Source organism: Rhipicephalus sanguineus, chromosome 10 (assembly GCF_013339695.2).
Source record: "Rhipicephalus sanguineus isolate Rsan-2018 chromosome 10, BIME_Rsan_1.4, whole genome shotgun sequence".
NCBI classification, from domain to species: domain Eukaryota; kingdom Metazoa; phylum Arthropoda; class Arachnida; order Ixodida; family Ixodidae; genus Rhipicephalus; species Rhipicephalus sanguineus.
In genome coordinates, this window is record NC_051185.1 from 59536102 (window position 1) to 59554254 (window position 18153).

Consider the following 18153-nt stretch of genomic DNA (forward strand, 5'->3'; position numbering starts at 1 on the left):
TTCCACCACAGTGCCACGCTGGTGCTTGTAACACCTTCACAAAAATAGTCTATAGAGGTGCCATGTCGCGGGCAAGGAATCGCATTAACATATGTAATATAGCGTGGCACAATAGTAAAATAACAACCTGGCGTCACACAATGCGAACTGCGCAACGAGTCGGTCGTTGAATGTCTCCAATCCGTTACAAAGGTGTAATAGTAGCGCAAGAAAAGACGAGGACAAGAAAGTGAACACCACAAGCGCTTGAATCAGCGCCACAAGCGCCATTATGAATCAGTACCAACTAGCTAGCCTTTCCGTTTTGCTTCGTTACAAAGGGCTCAGCCATAATTCTTCATCGTCATCAGCCACAGCACAAAGTGCACATAATGCCTTACAGATGTGTAGGAGGTACCACGACTCTCCGAAGAATGACGAAATATGGCAAGGTGGGTGCTTCGCTACTTCACAAAAATTACGATGATTTATGGCGTAGTGGGTACCTTGCATGTGTACTTGTATTAGTTGCCCCAAGACAGTCTACGACGGGCTCTAGAAAGGCCGCTCTGCCAGCTTTCGCTGTGACTGTGCTGCGTGTTCGGCGCAGTCCTGGCGTTTTTTTTTTATTGCGATAGCAATTCTATGGACAGTCTCGACGGGTTTTTGCGTCGCCGTTGCCGTCGCCGCCATGTCCCTCCGGTATGAAGTCCAAATTGATAAGATCCCCCAACGAATTGTATGTTCTACCGCGGGTAAAAGCGCGCGCGGGGGCGACGAACGCGGCCGAAGCAGAGATCAAACGAGCCGTCCCATTTCTGTCGCTCGGAGGGTGCATGCGATAACATTACCCCGCTCGGGAGGCCTGCCGTCGAAGCAGACAGGAAACGCCCCGCCCGTCTTTAACGACCATGAGAAGACGCGAGGTGGGGGGCGGGGGGCGGGGGGGGGGCTTTTCGCGCGAGCAGCCACTTTGAACTTTGAAGGGCGCGGCGGCGATCGCTGGCGCGCGCGCTATCTCGACAGCCATCACAGCGCGCGGCTCGTATACCCTTCTACGGGCTGCGCTCTCAACGCCAAGTGACTATGCGGAGAGTATCTCTCCCTGGAGCGGCCGTATTCTCTTACACCAGCGTTTTGTAGTTACGCGAGATCGGATACAAAACAGTTAGCTGCAAGCCTCAATTCGTGTAACACTACAATTTGTTGCTATCGCATTCATTGCTTCGCCCTTGCGGTGAAACTGTGACTTTGTTTTTAAATCAGAACAGCGGTCTCGCGCATCAGACAGTACAATCACTGACGTGCTGCTTCCGAGGTCGTGCTCACTCCCTTGACACAAAGCATTGAGCCCGCTAAAAACAGTCGTAATTGACTCTTGAGAAAATAAATACTGTGACTTTGAAGGGCATACTGGTTTGTGCTAGTTGGTAGGAATTTGTGGTACAGTTACTTGCGCTCCTCTGAAGAACGGGGGAAGAACGTGTGTTACCCCTGTCCCACTTTCTTAAGAGGAGGGCAAGTAACTATCACAAATCCAATGTTTTATGATCCAATGTTTTATGAGTCTTGCAGAGAAATGAAGGTTAATAAAATCGTTACGAACCGTTACAGAATATTAGTTTTTCGTTCCGCAACAGAAATGGAACAGAAGTTTTTGCGGTGGAACGAAACTAAAACCGAAACGAAAAACACTTCGTCCCGACACCCTGGCTGCAACGCACTGAAACTTGCCCGTCAAGTTTATCGCTCGAATCACTAACAAACACCGGTGAATTAAGAAAAAAGTATGCATTTATTTTACACACAATATCTCTTTTGCTGAGTAGGTTGTTGCATTAATTGCGCTTGAGCAACAGCAGCTGCTCAACAGGCTTTCTTCTCTCTCGACAACGTCACTTCGGCCTCAACACAAGACTCGCGAGCTCACAAAATGGCTGGCCATACGAAAAAAAGAATTAGGGGTGCTGGACTGCACCGGCCTCGAGAAGCAGCAACTTTCGTCGGCTGAGGCCGACAATATTGCCTCTGCGATTCTGCCGTCAGCGGCGTCGGCCGCTTAACAACATGTATGGTCCATGCTGTGCGTCTTGAGAACCCTTCACCGCCCTCTCAGTGTCGTCGACGAACGGCATGCCTTTGGTCGGCTAAGCACAAAAACGTCCTCCTTTTCCACTTGAAAACACGTCAGCTCATTTCAGACAAAAAAAGAAGATGTAACGAGATACCCAAGTCCTGCACAATATCGTGATATAATCGACACATCGTAAAAGTATTTCACTAATGAGATACAAATACATTTTTCTAATGTATCTCGATGCACAACTACAGATACTGAAAAGTCTTTCTAAGATACTATCGCGACGCTTTTACATCGCGACGCTGCCCAGCCCTGATCGGAGGTATTGGATGCTTTCTTCACCGCACATGGTTTTGCAGTGCCCGATGTCATGTGATGGCGTCATCATGTGACGTCACAATGACGGTATGGTAACGTCACACGTTTTTGCGACATCTTGCGTCATGAAATCATAGCTTGACGTCATCACGTGATGATATGATGATCACTTGTATTGATGACGCCTACGCCGACGGTCACTTTTCGCGTTTGATGAGGCATCTAAGGCTTTCGCCTGAGAAAAATCAGGGTTCGAGCCGGAATCAAACCCACGTATTGAGCATGGCTCTCGAGTATTCGATTATAGTGCCACGTCATTGTTTGAAACTGCCTCGGAAGAAAGACCCTTCACAGTCGTCATGCCGGGCAAGGAGTCACGTTAACCGATGTAATAATGCGCGAGAAAAGCGTACAATCGCACCAGCTGTCACACCACGTGAACTGCGCAACGAGTGTGCGGTTCAAAGCTGCAAACAGCTGCACACAACACTTTGCGAAGGGCTGAGCTATAATTTCTCATCCTTATCATCACTATCATTATCAGCAACAACATTAACAAAGTGTGCAGTTACGCACGTGCGCGCACTTCCTTACGGAGTCATAGTGGGTACTTCGCAACTTCCATTCCGAGAATGACAACTACCGCCACCTAGTGTGTGAAACGCGGTAACAAACATGGTAAGTAATTCTACCACGTGAGTAGAAAGGACTGTGACGCACTTCCGCGCTGCCTGCATCGTCTGCTCGCGTTCTTTCGCCTGCCGCATGTGCTGCGCAATGTTGTTGCCGTCATCGCTGCCATTGTCGTCGCCATTATCGTCGTCGTCAAGTGGCAACAACTTTCTTGAGGCTTCCGCACTTTCCACACGTTCGCAGCGGGCACGGACTCCCGAGCTGGCGCCATCGCGGCTGAAGCGCTAGCTGCGCCAGGTCGGAGCTCGGCTGCAGAGGTGGTGTCGCAGAAGTTAGGGGTCACCTTCAGGTCACCTCAGATGTTGTCAGTGTCACGAGGTGCGACTTGAACTTCAAGGGTCGTATAAATTACCCTCCAAGATGTGCTAGCTGTTGAGATTCGGTAGATGATATACGCATGTTCACGGGAATCGATCCGGCAGGACATCTCAGCCGTCAAAATCAGCGTGAGTGTCCGTTCAACGGAGAACGTCTCTGTGAACCAATTCCAGCACAGGGTGACGGGCGAACTTCGCGATAGCCCGGCTAGGCCGTGATTAAGTCAATAACTACTGAATTTCTCCAGGTCTACACAAACACCTAGCAGTATATTGAAAAAACATTCAATACAATAAAATACCATGACTTGGAACATTAGCGCAAGAAATCACACAGACGACAGAGCAAGATGGGACAATAAAATACCACTTGAGCATACGTAAATTAAACGAATTATTAAGTTGTATGGACTTACTTTAAGCCCCCCACCGAAGCGCCATTCAACTCAATGCCAACGCACTTCAGTTAGACGAAATTAAGTGCAAAGCCGAATTCTGTTCTACGACCATCTTTCGTGCCACCATCCAATGCCTGCCAGGTCATATTGATTACTTCAACAAATACAACCGCACATTTTATAGCACAGTTTTACCATCGCTTCCGCGATCAGCGCCGCCAACGGCGCCGATCGCGGAGGCCACAATTTTGCATTGACAATGGCGTTTCATTACCACGAGAAGAACAGTGAGCCACAATTCGTTTTGAACTGGATTGCTGCATCTTTTGAAATGGAAGCACAAAACATTTCCGCTAAAGAAACACTGACGCGCTTGGAAAAACTGTAATTGTCTTCTGCCCAATAGAGTTTTGAGCCGGAGAAGGTCCACGGGAGTTTGGACAAAGTGACTCAATTCAGGACCACTGCAGTGCTGAATGCACAAGCGCAGCAAAATGTTTACTGTATCCCTCACAACATGCTCAGTAAGCGAATATTTGCATGTCAATAAGAACATAACAAATAAATGGGTTTAAATTTCATTTCAACACCAGGGGTTTCTTTGAGCTTGTGGTAACAAACTGCAACATAGCAGCTTCAGTTCAGTCAACTTTCACTTTAACAAACGTTTTCCTACGGTCCCTTGAAATTTGTTCAAGTTTCACTGTATTGTGGTACACTGCAAAAAGAACGCAGACGTGATCGTTCCGTTACATTTGACTTTACTCAATCAGTGTTTATTCCACCCCGACTGTCCACGTTCTGTCCCCGTGAAATACAACCCGCAGTGCGATGATAAGAGAAGCCCTTGGCCGGCACTGAAACCGCAGCGTACGTACAGTGCATGGGTTTCTATCGTGCTCTGGCGTAGGCTGCGCATACACGCGCACAAAATGTGTTATCGTTCGTCTGCCAAAGGCAAGGGCACCAAGTAGAGGTAAGCAACCTGTTTGTGTGTCTGTGGAAACACGTAGAGATCCAGCACAGGAAGTGGCAGCAGTTCAACGGTTCCCTGGAACAGCTGTTCTACGACCGCCTCTAACAGCAGATGACACTGCTTGCCTTTTTACGTGCATGTTTGTGTTGCTTTGTAAGCCATACGGCCGGCTTGCGCTACTTCGAATCGGGTAGAGCTAGCCGTCATTCCTTGCTGCCCTGATAAAATTGAATGCCGTTGGTCATGTAGGCTTCGTTAGGGGATGTGCTATGGCTGGCCACCTGTGCGATGCGCATCGAAGGTCCACGATACCACGATACAGAGCTCACCGATCCGCAGCTGCCTCGAAGTGCGTCGGAGATTTTCGAACTTGAGGGGACACCGTCGTCTTCGGCGTGGACATGGATGTATGTACGCAGGTGAGTACGTGCGAATATCCGCGCTTCCAGTTAGCTACGTTAGAATATATTATAACAGTGTCGATCGCAAAAGAGGGGCGACTGTTTTACGACTGACACTACATCTCAAAAACTATTTGTTTTAGAAAGGCGCTATGTTCGGCAGTGAAACGCATTCTGCTGCGATCCTTGTATATCTTGTCGGCTTATTCTTACTACAGGTTATTACCTGTGCTGATAGGTCTTACTTTACGATGACAGCCAAGTGGCTGCGTAAAAGGCACACGTATAGAATTAGTGGCGTAGGCAGAAATTTATTTCAGTGGGGACACGTCTTCAATCCGAAGGGGGACCACGCAGGCAAGTGTGACTGAGTGTCATTTTGTGCCTCGTGTCCCTTGGCAGAAATAAAATTCGGGAGGGGCACGTGCCAGTTGTGCCACTAAACCACTGTATGGATGCTTTTGCGAATCGGTAATTCAACTCACTGAATCGCATATTTTAATACGCACTTGTGAAAGAACCAACACAGCACTGGTTGTGGAAGAGAAGCGTTGAATGGAACAAGAACGTTTTCATTACGCGCTTCCCACAGCAGCGTATGCCGAGTGTTTATTGTTATTTATTTATTTATTTATTTATTTATTTATTTATTTATTTGTAGAATACTGCGGACAAAAAGTCCAAGCAAGGTGAGCAATATACACATGATACACACTAAATAACAGAATGAAACAAGGTTGAAAAGCGTTTTTTACACAATTTATTTGGATATAAGACGGAGGGTTACGACTTAAAAAAAGAACAATTGAACAACTTGGTCATGATACAATTCTAAGGAAGTCGTGAAAGAATAATATTTACACAAATGATCAAGGGCGTTGGGGAAATGCTTCGGTTAGTTTATTCCAATCAGCTATTGTGTGTGGGAAGAAGGAGTACCGAAAAGTGTCAGTCCTTGCGAAGATTGGCGTTGGGGAATGAGGATAGTGGAGCCGAGTGGGTCTGTTTAACGAGGGGGATACGTATGCAGCGGTGTCTAAGGATAGCCTGTGGTTTACTATGTCTAAAAGAAACTGTAGTCAACTTTTTTCTTCGAATTTGTAATAGTTCTGTACCATTCGGCGTTAGTAATGCAGTGAGGGAGTCGGTTGACATAAATTTACTCTAAATAAATCGTACTGCTTTTCTTTGAACCCTTTATAGGTTTTGAACGTTAATTTCTGGGTGGGGCTCCCCAAACTACGGAGGCGAACTCAAGTTTTGGCCTAATTAAGAAAATTAGGAGAGGAGTTTACCACTAGGCGGGGCAGTCTTGAGCTTGTGGCGGAGAAGTCATAATTTACGGAAAGCGGCAGAGCAGATGTTATTTGTGTGCAAATTCCAGGATAAAGTACTTGTTAACTTAAGACCTAAGTATTTATAGGAGGCTACTTTAAGTAAAGGTGCTTCAGCTAAATTGCATGTGTAGTCTAATGGGACCTTTTTGCGCGTTATGGGGAGATACACACTTTTATTTGCATTACGAAGCATTCCCCCTTGTTCACACCATTTTGACACATTGCCTAAGTCAGTATTAAGGTCACATCAGTCACTAATGCGGGTTACTTCTCTAAACCAAAACACGATCGTCAGCAAATATCATCAGCAAAATTCATCGGCCTTAAAACAAAGTAACAGAGTTTTACCATGTAAGAGATGTCCCCTCAAAAATGATTCCCACATAAGCCAAAGAGTTTGTCGGAATATTATGTGTGCCAGGGGCTGATGTTCAGCGCATGTCTTTTTCGGACTGTGCCAAGAACATTGTCGAAGCTTCGAGCAAAGAAAGCTGATGATGTTTGACCAACTATCCCATGGAGGGGTTTTCAAACGAAGCTTCGTATATCTCACCCAATTCGGTGGCGTTGTACACAATGAACTCGGCACCGGCGAGCGTATCGAAATGCGCTCCTCGAAGGTGCGCCGGTGACATGAGTGCTTGTATGCGTCGTTTTCTAATAATTGAAGCTCTCTCGACCATGGGCTTGTTGGCGATCAGCCGTTTCTGATATGGGAATCTGATCTTTTATCGAGGTGACTTGCCATTTCACATTGTTACACTTCGGCGTTGCCTGGATATGAACACATGACCATCGTTGTCGGCTGTAGCATATGAAGTGTTGAGCTGCTGCTAAGCACGAGGATGAAGGTCTCATTCCCGGCACGGAGGAAGGAAACAGTTAGGAGGGAGCATTGCGCAATACTAAAGAACGAAATAAAGAAGGAAAGAAAGAAAGAAAGTGGTTGGTCAGGCACGCTTGCCCCCATTTTCCCGATAGGTCAAGGGCTCCTGCATTAATTTAGTTAAATTATCCACGGATTTCAAACCAAGCCAGTGTGCCCAATACACTAAGTACACTATTGCGGTCGAACTAATTAGGATCTTCGTTAATTTAGCATTTGCAGGAGGTGTAGTTTTTAACTTAAGTCAGCAGGGACCACGGTTTCACCTCTGCTGGGTTGATTATCATAGGCGCAATTTGTAACGCAGATTATTTAAAGGGGATCGCGGTGAATCACCTTAATTTAGCCATCCGATGTCCTCATACCCATCTGCGCAAACTCAAAGCGAAAAAAAAAAGACTAAAAGCAAGCGTTCACGCTGCTATTTTTTTACAGCGGGGCAGTATCCGGTCTGTACGCACAGAAACCGGAAACTGCACTGGCGCAGAGAGCATGTGTCGAGATTTCGGTGACGTGATGCGTCACTGAAATGACGCTATGCGTATGCCTGACTTACTGAGTATGCCGATGGAGCGTGCTTGAAATGATGCGATGCGTATGCCTGGCATGGCGCCGGAAAGCAGGCAAGCGTGATCTCCCGTTTTATAAGCAAGCTCGCTTGACAGTCGCGCAGTAGCGAAGCGTATATGCAACTGTAGACACGTCACTCACGTGTATCAACCAAAGGGGAAACAGTTGCGCTCTTCCCCCAGTTCAGTTTCGGTTTTAAGTGTGAAATCGGCAGGAATTTATTACGCTGTATGAATTGGCGACATCATCATTTTACATGTCTGAGTATCTTCTCGAGCTCCTCAGATAGCGCAAGCAAGTCTTCTAATGGGATATGTCACATGGCTCTTTTGTATTGTATGGTAATTATAGCCTAAGCTGCTTATTATCTGCTCTTTTTAAGTATACCGGGTGTTTTCTCTTTTTTTTTGGGGGGGGGGGGGGGTGGGATACAGTCTTTTTATGAAAGGGCTACGACCGTGAGACAACTGTCGGCTTCACACACAACACTGTGTGGCGAGGTGCAAATAATTTCCTGCTGTTGAAATTACTTTGCCAAGAACAATCCGCAAAAAAAGCTAACATTTAATTCTTTGTTGTTAGTTTGAGGGCTGTTTCGTATATGCTAAAATTCTAGGGCGTCACAAGTTATAGCATCCCTAATTTTGAAAGTCCAAATAATTGGGCAACTACTGCGCACGATCAACTGTCCTCAAGTTGATATCAAAAAGTAAATTGGCAAAATTTTTTGGAACATCTTCAGAGTAAATTTAGCAGGGGTAAAAAATCACAGCATATCCACGGGGTGAATGACGATGAGTGGGGCGAAGCTCCGGAGGGAATCATCGGTAAACCGTGCAACTCTTCCGTGAAATTCGCCCAGTACATCATATAAAGAGTGTGAAACACCGTGTATATAATAAACATCAAACTTTTATTGTACTGTCGGTTTACGTGGTCCCTTCATTATCACCGCTTTGTCATCGGTGAAATGCAGGGAAAGTGTCCGCTCCCGAGCGAAAGAGAAAGCGCGCCAAGAGCGAGCGCCTTTTACGATCGCAGGCATCCAATGACATGCGCCATTCGCATTATACAAGCGCCATCTGTCATCTTTAAACAGCAACTCTAAGAAACACATGAAACGCCATCTAGTGAGCAATTCATTAAACTAGAGCTGGCTACATACTACTACTACTACTACAGAGGAGGGAACGACCCACACCCTAAGGAGCTTCGCCCCTAATATATGTACAATGGGGATGGAAACATTCTCTGCCGTTTCGCATTTCTTTTTGAGCGGTTGTAGCCTGGATGGCGATAAAAAGTCACTAGAGGCATCCATGACACAATCAAGAATCGTCTAGCATATTTTTATTGCCACCAAGGTCAGAGCGTGATGAAAAGAGCGCGCCGCACTGTTCGCGTTTCTTTCCATCCTCCCTGAACATCCACCAAGCCATAGGTTCATCTATGAAGACGGCCGGTGCTTTAGAGTCATATCATGCTTGCAAAATATGTTGTCAAGAAAAAGGGCCTCCCTCTGTGGTACAAGGAATGCAGGATGGATAACTTGGCTATGTCTTCTTCATTATTATAGAAAAAAAAATCTCCGGATGAGTTTTGTAAAACATCTGATATAGTGGCCGTGTAATACACCACCGCTGGGCGCTACGATTCTTGCATTAGAAGGCAGTCTTGCGTAACTGTCAGTTTTGTTTTGCTTCAGTAAGCTTTACATGGATTAAAGCATGTTTTAGCCTAAATAAAGAGAGCGAAAATGACGTAGACACAGAGACAGCGATGAGAATGGCAGCCGCCGTACTTCTAAGCATCAAACACGCGCATTCGATTTCTGAATGCCCTCATTTCAACGGCGCAAAACGATGAATGAATGAAATGAATGGTCTCAAATAGTAGGTCCATGGCGATCCGAGGGCCTTCAGAAAAGAGCGCTTGTCGCCTTCAAGAAGCTTTTTAAAGAATCAAATATTTTATGGAAATATTGACCTACACGATTTTGCTGCCTTCATCTTCATGCTGGCAGAAAACGTATAATGTTGTGATCGTATATTTGGTGTTATGCGTAATTATTTGTCTTGGTGTGTTTTCTGTGTATGTGAAACCATACAGAAAATCTGAGTTTGAACGTCTACATCTGTACTTATTTTACCTATTTGAACTTTTATGTGGGATTCAATCGTACTGTATTTGCACATTTTGTGTTCGACTGCACAACCCTTTGTGCCCTTGTTATTATTATTTTTACCACATATTTTGTCTGTTAAGCGAGGAGGAGTAGCCGGTGCCGCCATAATGGCACGGACCTCTCCTATTCATCATTTCAATTAAAGAAAAGAAATGAAATAAACGTTCATTTCTGACAGCGTTCTGAGCGTGCACGCTCAGAGTCACTCTAGGTGGGAGGGTCCCTTATTTCAGGAACCTTCTCGCCGCCATGTCATCCCGGGCTCTGGTGACGAGCCGTCGTTGGTCGTCGAGGTCCCGGGTGGAGATTCTCGTTTCCCACGTCTCGGCGGAGGAAGTTGATGACGTCCGCGGGCGCTGCGGTCTTGCTAGTGGCGTTTTCCGGGCGCCATGGGCACTCGAGAAGTAGGCGCGCCAGCGTTACTGGTACATCGCAGATTGGGCAGTTGTGTAGGCGTAAGGCGTAAAGTAGATGTGATGTAAAATGATTCCGTGGGTGTATGTGCTAAATTAACTTTCCCAAATCCAGTACACCTAAATAGAGTAAATTCCAGACAATACCCAGAAGCGAGCTGTATGCTCTGCAAGCACGAACACGCAGATATGGCACATATCTTATGGAAATGAACACGCATCAAGACAATATACAAAGACGACAACATAGGACCGGACCTTCTCGAGGAGCGATGGCTAAGCGCTCTGACTAGCTCACATCTACAAGAACAACTGTGGGCAATCCAGCGGGCCCGGGCAGCGGTGGAAAGGCTATGCCTCACCGTACATAATGCCCGAGTGGCCTGAGCCCGGGCCGGCAACCTTGCAGGTGTTTTTTTTTTCTTAATAAAGTTTTTTTCCGTTCGTCCGTCCGTATGTGCTAAACGATGTAAGAAAAATTCTACCAAGTGCTTGCTTCCTGGAAAGTCGATTTCTTATATAGCGGGGGTTACACAAGGAAGGAGCGGGTCCTTATGCGCCTCGGATTTTAACGCGATAGCGTTAAAGAGCTCGTATCGCAGAAATTCCGCCGCCGGCGTCGGTGTCGGCGCCGTTGGTTGTGAGCGAAAAATCATCATCTTGTCCGTGACCGAAAAATCGAAAAAGCTGCAAATAAAATAAATAATGAAAATGTTGGGTCCCAGTGAGAATCGAACCCAGGCCGTCCGCGTGGCAAGCAGATGTTCTACCACACAGCCATGCCTCTTTTTTTTCTTTTTTTATGGATAGTTTTCAATTTCATGTCACAAACATATATATTCAACACACAAAATACAAATAACACGCGCAACAATGATGGTGCTGTTTAGAAAGATCAATCTGTCGAAAATTTAAAACCGCTTCAATGAAACCAGGTCATCTGACACAGATATCTATATTAGTGGTTCTTCCTGAACTCGATAGGTTTCTCTTAAATAAATTGCATATTCAGTGAAAAACTCTCTAGCGGTACGAGCTTCTAGATCAGCATTTTTCACCGCCATTCTCGTTTTCCATATGCTGTGCATGCATACCAGCATAACCATCTCATAGGGGATACCTGTTGTATCTGTGGGAAGGAAGCGAATACCATAGGAAGTAACCGGTAGTTCTTTCTTTAAAGTGCGTTGAAGAACGTCCCATAAAAGTACTGCGTCCCAACAATCCAAAAATACGTGTTCTATCGTTTCTGGTTTGTTGCATAATATACAACTTATACTCCAGGGAACGAACAGTCCTTTTTGCTCTAGAAACGGCTTGACAGGAATCGGATCCGAAGGGAATGTTCTAAAGAGGGTAAAGAAGATGCCAGTGAGGGCGTCAACAAAGTAATTTTTCTTTCAACCACATAGCAACACACAGCCACGCCTCTGCTTGGAGGTGCACTGAAAGTAACTTTCATGCTTCCCAAAAATACACGTCCTGTATACAGGTGTCAAAGTACGAAATGTAATATCGCAGTAATATTGCGTGGTACAAGCGTACATTGCCATCGGGCGTCACACCATGTCAATATCATAACGACTGGGCGGTTTAAAGACAGCCACCCATTACAAAAGGCACACACATTACTGCGCGTATTCCCTTAGGACCACGTAGTGGGTGCATCGCATCTTCGAAAAAGTTTCTCGCGCATAATTGCTCCAGGTTTAAAGCATGCTACCCATCACATAAGGCACACACCTTAGTGCGCACATTCTCTTAAACACTCGTAGTGTTCGAAGTGCGCACTAGGGGCAGGATATCGCTATCGCGTTCAACTCTTAAAGGCGAAGCTTAAGTGTCCCCCAATTTTTTTTCTTTCGGCCTGAACTACCTCACGTGTGAGGCAATCGCGAGGTGTTTGAGAATCTCAGAGCTTCTTACGTTTTGACCCCCTCACGTCTTGTTAAACTCTTGAAGGCAGCTTATCGATGATACGGAACCCTTTTGGCAGCGCGAGAAGCAAGGTGGCTGAGAAAAGTAAACACAGAAAAGGCACACACATTACTGCGCGTATTCCCTTAGGACCACGTAGTGGGTGCATCCCATCTTCGAAAAAGTTTCTCGCGCATAATTGCTCCAGGTTTAAAGCATGCTACCCATCACATAAGGCACACACCTTAGTGCGCACATTCTCTTAAACACTCGTAGTGTTCGAAGTGCGCACCAGGGGCAGGATATCGCTATCGCGTTCAACTCTTAAAGGCGAAGCTTAAGTGTCCCCCAATTTTTTTTCTTTCGGCCTGAACTACCTCACGTGTGAGGCAATCGCGAGGAGTTTGAGAATGTCAGAGCTTCTTACGTTTTGACCCCCTCACGTCTTGATAAGCTCTTGAAGGCAGCTTATCGATGATACGGAACCCTTTTGGCAGCGCGAGAAGCAAGGTGGCTGAGAAAAGTAAACACAGCGTCTCTTTGTGTTTACCTTCGCGTGCCCTCTTGTGTTTCTCAAGGAGGTCAAGGAGGTGTCATTTACAGCGGAGCTATAAATGACACCTTCTTGATCTTGCGGCGTCCGTCCGCCTACCCTTTTGCCTACCCTTCATGGAATATTCCTCCTTGTAGAAGTTTAACCCGTCAAGTGTTCGAAAAGGTTCTATCGGGAACTTCGCCTGGCGTTTTTCATCAGCCTGATATTGCAAGGTTTTCAACTAATTTTCTGCGGGAGAGCGGGCTGGATAAGAAACATTGAAGAGCACGTGACCTTTCAAGTTTTCTCCACCATCTTAATCCTGATAATCAACGCCTTCTCTTCCCCTCTCTTTATGCCCATGCCGCCTTCCCCAGTGATACGGCAGGACAGAACGTTGAGTCAGGCCGACCGACTATCTATCTATCTATCTATCTATCTATCTATCTATCTATCTATCTATCTATCTATCTATCTATCTATCTATCTATCTATCTATCTATCTATCTATCTATCTATCTATCTATCTATCTATCTATCTATCTATCTATCTATCTATCTATCTATCTATCTATCTATCTATCTATCTATCTATCTATCTATCTATCTATCTATCTATCTATCTATCTATCTATCTATCTATCTAACCTTACCTTACCTTACCTACCTCGCTCGCTTTCTAGAATACGAATAAATGAAAAAAAATCAGGCGAAGCTTACACTAAGCTGCGCAAGGCTCTAAACAGCGAAACTGGACTATATTCTGAAGACTAATCTGGTTGCTCCTAGGTTGTTTCTAGGCCTTAGCTATGTGATGCAGGCTGTTTACAGGTTGCTTCTAAGTCGTAGCTAGGATTTAGCTACGTGGTGCTAGGTTGTTTCTACGTTGATTCTCAGCGCAGAGAGGTTCGACTTAAACCACAGACAGTCACAGACACGACACGAATGTCCAAATTCCACAGACAAAACCTCGCGCCGAAACCAAGCTTTCGCAGCTCTCATAGATCTACGGGCACGTCGCCGTTGGCGTAGGCCTTCCATCGCTTCGGGGTCTTCTCGCAGCCGCCGTTGCCTTTCCCGTTGCCTAGTATTCTTTCCTTGTACGTACTCGGGGTACGTACAAGGAAACTAGGAAAAGGTACAGCCATTTGTTGGGCTAACTGTTGCCCTCTTCTTTTAGATGCGAAGTATCTTATGGCGGAGCTCAATCCGGTGGTGGTGGTGGTGGTGGTGGTGTGCGGCGTGACCACATTTACTGAGCATGCGCATACCCTCTCCACTCACCCACTCCACTTCCCTTCTCCACTTTCCATCTCCCCTCCCCCTCTCCACGTCCCCTCTCCGATCCTTCTTTCATCTTCCCCTCCCCACTTTACCCCTCTCCACTTTCCCTCTCCCCTCCGCCTTTCCACTCTTCCTCTGAACGCGGGCTAGACATGCCGAAATTCGCTCCTGCGCAACGCCGCGATGAGCACTAGCGCATGCGCGTCCCCTCCGCCTCTCTCTCCTCTCCTACGCTGCACCCCTCTCGCACGCCTGCCGACCGCGTTCCCCGCTCGCCCTGTGAGAATTAACGGCCAGGCTAGAGGGAAGACAACATGCACGTAGCGTTCCTCTTCGCGTTCCACGACGCGAGGTCGGTAGCATGCCCAGCGAACGCCAACGGAAGGCGATCGTGCAAGTGCTCCGGCTTCGCATCGCCTCATGGTCCCCTTTAGCGGGAAATGGTGTACTTTTTTAGTGAAAGTTGTGTGTATGGGGATTTACCCAATTACGGTTGCACATACGCGTTTATGATAATAATAGTTTTCTGAAAGGCCGCACAGTGGCACATACCCGTTTGATGACGATAGGTTTCTTCTTCCTTTTTAGTGCCCCAGTGATCAGCAGTGGGATTTACCCAATTTCTGTGGCGCACACCCGTTTATGATGATGATATTTTTTCGGTACTGGGTGAACCAGCAACGATTTGCTAAACAGCTTAGCTGTTATAAAACCTTGCTGATTGGCCCCCTTTTTTGGTGGCCCCTTGCTCCACGGCCAAAGGCGTCACTTTGACGTTTTACATAAGCGGAGCTAAAAACAGATGGGCGCAATCGATTACAGCTGCGTCTGCGATTTCAGTCGTCAACATGCCAACTTTCGGCGCAGTGCGCGCGACTTCCTGTGTCGTTTTGCTGGAACAGCGGATGTCGGCGTACAAGCAATTATGTACAGCTGCTCGTTCGTATATGCAGATTAACTCTTTATATTAAAATATCTTGCCACGTCACATCCGCCCATGTATATTGACGGTCTCTCACGAGCTCGCAGGTGTTTAGACATATGCCGCTGTCTGACCGAGGTTTTAACCCAAAAATAGCAAATCGGGCGACAAGACTTTGTTCACTGCGCGCGCGTTGTACAAAGAATGGCTCGGGAATTTTATGAGACCCAAGCGGTTTAAAGTAATAGCACCGCAGTATTTATTTTAAAACTTGCCGCACATTGGAAAAGGGTGTCAAAGATGAACAAGTTTGGTTCATGCAGAAAGTCTCGACGCGCCGAGACCGTTTGCATAGAAAAAGGGAGGGGGAGGGTACGAACCACTCCCGAAAATTTTCAGTCTTTCATGTGTATATATATACAGGCACTCGTACAAACACGCGCACGAACATACATAAAAACCCACAATCGACAGAGCATCGATTGTTGGAAAGCAACGTGTACAAGTGACCATGTGACCAGCGCACCTTCGAGAGCCGGCTGGCGGCGGGTTTCTTTGTTTTCTTGCGTACGACAACGCCGCCACCGAAATCTGTGACTCGTAACAAGCTTCGCTTAAAAAATCAAGAGCAATGCGGACTTGCCGAGTACCCAGGCATATTAGCCTCATACAACACAGCGTTAAAATTTCGCGCACCATTATTTACGCCTGCAACTGGCTTCTTAGTGTTTCAGATATATTTGCGCATCGTCAAATTAATATTTTGGGTGACGCAGGCAATTCGATAATCGTGACGGTTATAATAGCTTTGTGTTATTGACGCAAGAATTAGGCGCAGCCAAATAATCGCAAAGAGAACTCATGTACTGGTTTGGTGACAGGTAATTTAAGGTTGCCAAAGTCTGCGTCCAGAGGGTCAGCCCTAAGACAAGATATTAAACCTCACCAGACTTCCACAATTCTGATGGAGCGTATACAAAGGATGGGATATTACTGATGGGATATACCGGCACGATTGACAATAACAGTGCCGGCTCCGACTGCTTTCGTCGTAGAGTTTTGCAAATTTAGAAGAAAAAGCCGTAGCGCGAAACGAACAAGGACGACATGAGAACCAAGGACAAGCGCTTTATAACTTCCAAGTGCGGTTTATTGTGGAAAAAACGAAAAATTATACGCATCACAAGATGAGCATCGAGTGTAACCTTCGCGATAATCAAGACCGGAAGCGCAGAGTCATGAGGACCCCCATAGCAGTCACCTCAAAGCAACGCACCATCATGGTCGTGTAGGTACCATGGCACCATCATGAAACCATGCGCACATTTATGGCAGAGCTAACGACACAACCCAGGTATCATAAGAGACACCGGTTCTTCTTTCTTTCAAGGCAAAAGCCTTAAATGCCTCATCAAACACGAAAATAGACCGTCGGCTTCCCGCGTCGGCGAGGTCAACATGAGTGATACAAAAATCGTCACGTGATGACGTCACCACATGTTATTATCATGACGTCACAGGTCGCCAAACATTTGTGACCACATCGTGACGCCATCACGTAACAATCGCTTTTCGCTGTCTCCGTGGTCGGCCCACCGATCACGGAGGCCATGCATAACCAGGTGAGGTGCATATAGCGTGCGATGCCTCCGATCCTGGAGGCAGTGCGCAACCGCGTTAGGCGCAGAAAACTTTCGGAATAAGGCGGCGGGGGGGGGGGGGGGAATCAATAGATCGACAGAAGCAAAATCAGAAGATGGGTTTCGCCTTCGAGTCGTCTCAGGTGAACGCATAAGGAACTTTACAAGAGTTGACTGTTGGGCTAGTTGGTGCTTGGACATAGGAACCGTCGTGAGTCGCGCAACGAGACAGAACACCAGAAAGGGACAGGCGAGTACAGGCGCGTCTATTCTGCGCCGCCTGTTCAGCGCGTCTGTGTGCACCTGTGCTCGTGCGTTTCTTTCTGGTGTCCTGTCTCGTTGCGCGACTCGCTATGGTTTCCGTACATAAGGAGCCCTGTGAGTTTTCTCGTTACCACCGGGCACAGCTTTACGAACATGGAGCACGTGCTGACAGGGTGACTAAAATCGCAAATCAAAAGTGGAGAACTGCAAGAATGTCAGAATAAAAGAAACATGGTATTGCACAACACGGAAGTAATGAGAGAACATAGAAGTCTAAAAATGAAAAAAGCGACACAAAAAAAACAAATGTTCCACCAAAAACGAGAAAAAAACATAACTAGAAACAATGCGCTGCATCAGTAAAACATACGTGGAAGCAAGAAACAACAAAAAATGCCAGGCCTGCGCGGAAAGCGCAGCACAGTCACAGCGAAAGCTGGAAGAGCGGCATTTCTAGAGCCCGTTCTAAACTCTCTTGGGGCTACTAATACAAGTACACTAACAAGGTCCCCACTACGCCATAAATCACAATATTTGTGAAGATGGGAAGCACCTACAACGCGATTATTCGTCATTGTGCGCAGAAGCGAGGTTCCAGCTACACATATGTAAGGCATTATGTGCACTTTGTTTACGTGACTACTGATGGCGATGAAGAATTGTGGCTCAGCCCTTCGTAATGAGTTGGAAGGTTTAAGCGGCTCACCAGTTACGTAATTCGCATTGTGTGACGCCCGGTCTATTTCTCTCCCACCATGCAATATAACATACATTGACGTGAGAAAGAGAGACAGAGAGAAGGGGGAAGAACTTTATTGAGACCCTGAGGAAATGGATGATGGGCTTATGGGCTTCCTTGGCAACCAATGCAAGTGCACATGCGAGGAACCCACTACGCTATAAATCATCATAAGTTCTGTGAAATTGAAATGCTTACGTGACGACTGATGACGATGAATTGTGGCTCAGCTCTTTGTAATGGGCTGGAAGCTTTAAACGGCTCACCAGTTACGTAATTCGCATTGTGTGACGCCCGGT

The 18153-nt window shown here is 46.5% G+C and overlaps 1 protein-coding gene across 1 annotated transcript in view; it reads left to right on the forward strand.

The window, feature by feature from the left end:
• The first annotated feature begins 5077 nt into the window (after window positions 1–5077).
• LOC119372663 (uncharacterized) overlaps window positions 5078–18153 on the forward strand; it is a 45210-nt gene continuing 32134 nt past the window's right edge. Inside the window, exon 1 of the mRNA XM_037643117.2 lies at window positions 5078–5180. Within this exon, the coding sequence (XP_037499045.1) occupies window positions 5163–5180 (18 nt within the window). The 5' untranslated portion in view covers window positions 5078–5162. The remainder of the gene's footprint in view (window positions 5181–18153) is intronic.